Source organism: Elephantulus edwardii, unplaced genomic scaffold (genome assembly GCF_000299155.1).
Source record: "Elephantulus edwardii isolate Elephantulus edwardi_28Jun2011 unplaced genomic scaffold, EleEdw1.0 scaffold00146, whole genome shotgun sequence".
NCBI classification, from domain to species: domain Eukaryota; kingdom Metazoa; phylum Chordata; class Mammalia; order Macroscelidea; family Macroscelididae; genus Elephantulus; species Elephantulus edwardii.
Window position 1 is genome coordinate 496,611 of NW_006399896.1, and position 6,809 is coordinate 503,419.

At 38.7% G+C, this 6,809-nt stretch overlaps 1 protein-coding gene across 1 annotated transcript in view; it reads right to left on the minus strand.

The window, feature by feature from the left end:
• RAB3GAP2 (RAB3 GTPase activating protein subunit 2 (non-catalytic)) overlaps positions 1–6,809 on the minus strand; it is a 148,647-nt gene that overhangs the window by 10,926 nt on the left and 130,912 nt on the right. The window contains exons 26-27 of the mRNA XM_006894593.1: positions 5,718–5,784; positions 3,425–3,495 (exon numbers count right to left, since the gene is read on the minus strand). Coding sequence (XP_006894655.1) covers positions 3,425–3,495; positions 5,718–5,784 — 138 coding nt within the window. The remainder of the gene's footprint in view (positions 1–3,424; positions 3,496–5,717; positions 5,785–6,809) is intronic.

A 6,809-nucleotide genomic window follows, 5' to 3' on the forward strand; every position in this document is an offset into this window, starting at 1 on the left:
CAGGAAAGGCAAGTCCTTGGAAAAATACATCCTGGGAAATGTGACTGTTGTGAGGAGTCATTAAGTTGAGCGTGACTCATGGTGACCCTATGAACAATCTGAACTCTGTCGTATCCGGTGCCAACCTCACAATCTGACCCACTCAAGCCCATGGCAATGCGCCTTTTAATTTCTTGGTTGCTGGTGCCAAGACTGTTGACTATGGAGCCAAGGAAACTAAAGCTGTGTACAATCTCAGTCTCTTCACCATCCATCCTGATGCTGCCAATTGGTCCAGTGGTGAGAATCTTTGTCTTTCTTTCTTTCCTTCCTTCCTTCCTTTCTCTTTCTCTCTCTCTCTCTATTTTGTGTGTGTGTGTACTGTCAAATCAGATCTGACTGGGACAGGAGGAGACTGCCCCTCCTTCCCCGGCAAAGCATCTGGTGGATTCGAACCGCGCACCTCTGGGATTGAATCTTTGTCTTCTTGACATTGAGCCTCAATCCCCATCGGAGGCTGCAGTCCTTGACCCTCTGCAGCAGGTGCTTCAGGTCCTCTTCAGTTTCAGCAAGCAGGGTTGTGTCATCCGCATAACGCAGATTGTTGATAATTCGTCCACCAATCTTGACCCCACATTTCTCCTCATCGAGCCCAGCCTCCCGGATAATGTTTTGCATATAGGTTGAAAAGGTATGGAGATAGGATGCATCCCTGGCGTATGCCCTTCCCAATTTTGAACCATGCAGTGTTCCCTTGCTCTGTTCTGACAACTGCCTCCTGGTCCAAGTATAGGTTTTGCATTAGAACAATCAAGTGTTCTGGGATTCCCATTCTTCTCAGAGTCAGCCATAGTTTGTTATGATCCACACAGTCGAACGCCTTTGCATAGTCAATGAAACACAGATAGACATTCCTCTGGTATTCCCTGCTTTCAGCTAAGATCCATCTAACATCAGCTACAATATCCCTAGTACCACGACCCCTTCAGCCTGGACTTCTGGTTGTTCTCTGCTGATGTCCTGTTCCAGTCGTTTTTGGATAATCTTCAGTAAAATCCAGATCCTCTAAGTGTTTTAAAAGTTATTTCTACAATAATGGTCTTATACAGTATTTGTCCTTATGGGACAGAGTTAGTTCACTTAGCATAATGTTCTCCAGTCCCTCCTAAATTAGGCAGTAATTTACAAAATCATTGTTCCTGATGCTGCATAGTATTAAACTGTATCAATGTATCATAATATCTCCATTCATTCATTTAAGAAGGAAAAACAACTGAAAGCAGATAGGAGTTATACTCTATGCTCAAAAAAGATGCTGATTTCATACTCTGTCTACTTTAAGAACTAGCAAGCAGAAGGTAAAAAGTGCTGTCCTTCAGAAAGAACTACTCAGTGAAACAACAGATTCACAGAAGAATGGCAGTGAAAGAAGGGGCCCCAGGACAAAACTCACTACCTCATTACATCTCACTGAGATTATAACACTGGTCTTCAAACAGACAAGCTCTGACTACCTATTCCAACCTATTTTATACCATTGTCAGAATCACCTCTTTAAATCTAAGTCTGAACACACCATTCCTCTGCTTACAACTTCCAGTGTCTTTAGGATGAAATAACAGCTACCATTTACTAAGCCTTTACTATATGTGCCAGGGCCTATGTAAGCAGTTTACATGTATAAATATAAAATATAAAATCTGAATTCTACAACCTACACAGAAATTCTTCAGGTGTACTTTTCCTTTCCTGCTGCCTATGCCTGGTAAAGAGCTGTACTGTGATCCCAAAGGCAAGTAGTTCGAATCCACCAGTTCCTCTGTGGTAGAAGGAAGGGCAGTCTCTGAAAACACACTGGAGGGTCAGCTATAGTATGGGGTTGGTTCTGACTTGATGGAATATACAACCAACCACACAATCCAACCATGGTTACGTTGACATAGGATAGGACAAGGTTCAGATCTGTTGCTCATAAGGTGACTATGAGTCCATACTCAACTAGACGGGCACCTAACAATAACAACAACATCCTCCAATCACACTCAACTTGCATTTATGTGAAGCCAATGAGCTGCGTCTTATCTCCAGGATATGTCAGTGAACTAAGTTTCCTCACTTCTACTTTTTTGCTAGTTTATTTGGACTCAACCTTCAAAATTGAGCTCCAAAGTCTTTCTTTGGCTTGTTAGGTAAACTTTCTTTTCTTGGTTACACTCTGTTGTCCTTCGACTGTGGCAGGGACTTTCTTTGGCTTTTATCTCTGCAGCCCTAAAAGACTCTAGGTGAGTCTTTAGTATTTGAAAGAAACTGATTGTAATAAATACTAAATGATCATAAGCCCTCTGGCTCCTCAGTTCAGGGCTGTTTCACTTCTGTCCTGTAAGGATCAACTATACAGTCAGTGGATGGATGAGTGAATACTGTGCAACTGTAAACACGAATGGACACACAACTTAATTATTTCATTATTCTATATAGAGAGGTAATCAGAGATGAAGTAGACTAGAATAATATAAATATATAGAATGAGTTTTTTTAAAAAGCAAAATGAGCCAGAAAGGTAAACACATAAGAAAAGATTTAACTAGAAAAACTGTTACTAGAGATCTCAAAGTAAGCAATTGCAAGGGGAACTATGGCCTAAAGTGGATCAAAGTTGTTCTGTTACATCCTGCTAGCTACGGCTTAGGAAGTGCTGTCATTTGAAACAGAAAATAGGCTGTCAATGTAATGGTAGTTCTAACTGATACCACTTTGTGGATTTGCCAGATTAACCTACATTCTCAACTGGTCTATAAAACAAATGGGCTCCAGTGTATCAGAGATGGTGATGATGGTGCACGAGAAGGCAAGGTTCCGATCTGCTGTTCCTAAGAGTCACTACAGGCAACTCGATCGCACCTAGCAATAAGGAAGTTTGAAATTTTTTTCTTTTTTTGGGGGGGGGATGTATGTTTTTCCTAAGATGATACTCTAGCAGCCTCTGGTCCCACTAGCTGTTTACGTTTTACATTGTTGTATTCCACTGAGTCAGAAATGACACGTTTTCAGAGGTAGGAAATCACACAGGAGGAGACTGCCTATCCTCCTTTGGAGCAGCTGGTGGATTAGAAGTACACGCCTTTGGCTGGCAGTGCAACTCCTTACTACTAACATAAGTAAAATTTAATATAAAGTTAAAAAGCCTAATATGGTCCAATGTTAATAAGCTTCGTATTTTCAGTCAAGGGAGCTCTGGTGGTTAGCATTAAGTACTTGCCCTGTCAACTCAAAGGCAGGTGGGTAGAATCCACCAACTGCTTCACAGAAAGACAGGCATTATCCTCTTGTGCAATTTACTGCCTCTGGAGGGTCAGCTATGAGTCAGTACCAACTCTATTAGTCAACTAATTAAGGGACAAGAAGCAAACAGGCATATAGTACAGAAAATTTCCTATTACCTTACCTTGTCCATCAAGTATGTAGCAGCAGAAAATCTTTTAACTAAGAATGTATTCCACATCATCAGCACAATGCCTACACAGTAAGTAAAAAGCAAAGTTAGTAAAATAAATGCTTATGTCTTTTTACTTTCATGATACATAACAAATTAGATTATACTTAAGGTTATAAAAGACATAGACCCCCCCCACCATCAACAAGTGAATGGATACAGAAGCTGTGGTATGTTCACACAATGGAATACCTATGCTGCACTGAAAAACAAGGAACTCATGCAATATTATTCAAAATGGGTGACCCTGGAGGACATTATGCTGAGTGAAGTATCTCAGTCACAAAAGGACAAATACTGCATGGTGCCACTGTTGTAAAACAGGACTGACCTTGGGGTTGGGGGGAGCCTCTGAAAGATGGGATAAATAATGTACTGCATTGAAACAGATGAGGGAGAAAACTGTTTAAAAGGGATATGTGATTAGGTATTTTTGTCATGACAGGAGTCCAGAGCGAAGGCTACATGGTAGAGTGGACCTGGGAGGAGGTTTGTAAAACAATGAAAGAATTTTCTTTTACTTTTCCAAGAGGGTAGTGTACTAGGGGGGAGGGTTGGGAGGGGAGAAAAGTGCAACAATGAATAAATGGAAACCCAAAGTCTCTGTAAATTTTCATTGAAATTAATAATAAATTAAAAAATGTAATTAAAAAAGACTTATATTTTATTTATAAGTTAAAGAAATTTTGATTTTTTAAATTTTTAATAAATGTCCAGATGAGGTGCTAAAGTAGATATCTAAAGCACTAGTAAGAAAAAGAGTCAATATGATTAATTATAAGAAAATATAAGCTAATGTCACAATGAGATACTACACATACACCACAATAGCTAAAAGTAAAATAACAAAGTCCACTGACATCACCAATTGTGTTGGTGAGAACATGGAGCATCTACAACTCTCATAAATTATTGGTAAGACAATATAGAATGAAATTACCTGGAAAACTTAGTTATTAGCTACTACAGTTAAGTATGTGGCTATTCTATGACATAGCAAGTCCACTACGAGTGTATACATACTCCAGAGAAATGAATACAAGTGATTATGTACAAAAGTGCCAAAGTCATCTTTATTAATAATACCAATCACTGAAAAAAAATCTCAGCATTCAGGAATTTTTTTTTCATATGTAACCAAAATTGAAAAACAGAATCCTTAATTTAAAGATGTTACACTGGGGGGGAGGGGAAGTAAAACTAAAATTTCCAGGCTGTCTATACGTTCATGTTCAGTAAGTCGTGGCAGTAAAACTGTAATTCCCTAATAGCAGTCAATTAGGCAGTGTAAATACAGCATTTCATATGCTATTATTACCCACTGCAGCTGTTTCTATAGTTAGAAGTGAGTTTTTCAAGGCTGTGAAGAAGCCTTGAAGGTTTATCAATGTAAAAATGGGTAAAGCTTAACCTTAAGCCTGAAATCATGTTACTTTAACTTTCATCAGTAATGACAGAATACTAATCATAGAGACAGAAAGGTACTAACTCCTCTTCCTAGCCCAACACATAGTCTTACCACTTCTATGAAAAGTATTATCTAGGACAGTACTGATCTTATCATGAAATCCATCTATTAAACAGAACCCAAAACTGGGTCACATTTATCTACAATGATTAACAGCAATTTTTAAGAAGACACTAGCTGTCCCTTTGGTAAAACAGCCAGTATTTTTGCTGTCATTGTTGTGTAGTGTTAAACTGGAATCGACTCACAGTCGACTCTCCAGTGGGTTTTCAGAGGCTGTAAATTACACGGGAGGAGAATGACCATCTTAGTCCAGTAGAGCACATGCCTTCAGGCTGGCAGTGCCCTCCTTACCACTGGCCACTAGTGTCAGTAGAGAATAGTCACATTTATTAAAAGAGGATCCAGATAGTGAGTCTTCAGCTTTTGGCTTCCTAGTTCATTCATCAGGAATTGCAGTCTTAAAAACTCCATACCTATTTCCATACCCACCTGTGAACTAGAGAGGGAATTAATGACTCACACACAATCTTCCTTATAAACACATCAGAGTAAGCTTTGAAAATGTACATGGATGGGGACAGAATATAATAATTACTACTTCTTTACTCTTCTTTCTGGATTACCTTGTTTAGTTAAATAACCTGTACTTTGCATATAAAATATGGTAACATGTTAAGTTTGTAGAACCACAAAAACAAAACTAGGATATGAATCTAATGATTCTTACCTTTCATTTTATTTTATTAGTGATATTTTTAGACATCATTTACTTACCATTCTGAACATGTGCATTGAGAATGTGCTTCAAGTGTTCGATTGACCTAACCAAGAACCGTGCTTCCTTACATACAGGGAGAGAAAAGAAAAGAAAAAGTAACTTTTAAAGAGGTGTGTTAAGTACAGTATAAATGGTGACTTCTTAGATTGATTGTTGCAGAATGTGGAAGAATATGGAATTAAGAGGTATTTTATCATATGATAATTTCATCAGAATCAACTCTCTAGTAATTAAATAATAGCATATAAAGATTAATTCCTAGAAAGTCCTGGGCCATACAACATATGGGTTTAACATATGGATTAAAAACCTGCTAAACTGTGGTCTCTGTTGATGTGCTGTTCCAGTCGTTTTGGATAATATTCAGCAGAATCTTGTTTGCATGTGATATCAATGATACTGTTCAATAATTCCCACAATCTGTTGGATCACCTTTCTTTGGAATGGGAACAGAGATCTCTTGTATTCAGTTGACCAAGTAGTTGTCCTCCTGATTTCTTGGCACAACTTGGTGAGCACTTCTAGAGGAGCAGCATCTGTTTGTTGAAATATGTTAATTGGTATGCCATCAATTCCTGGAGCCTTGTTTTTTGCCAATTCTTTCAAAGCAGCTTGAACTTCTTCCTTCATCACCTTCCTTCATAGGCTCTTGATCTTATGTTGTTTAATGAAATTCTTCTGGATCTGCCAATTCCTTTCTGTACAGTGACTCTGTATACTCTTTCCATTTTCTCTTAATACTTCCTGGATCATTTAATATTCTGCCTAAAGCATCCTTAAGTATTGCAACTCGAGGTTTGAATCCTTGAGCTTAAGAAATGTTGAGTGAGTTCGGCCCTTTTAATTTTCTGACTCCAGTTCCTTGCACTGGAACTTTAATTTGTCTTCCCGAGATGCCCTCTGGAATCTTCTGTTCAACTCCTTAAACTTGATTTTCCCCTCTACTTTGGCTTCTCGGTGCTCTAGTGCAATGTTCACTTTCTTCTGACATCCATTTTGGTCTTTTCTTCCTCCTCTATCTTTATAATGACCTTTTGTACTCTTCCTGGATGATTTATCCTCCCTCCCTCCCTCCCTCCCTCCCTCCC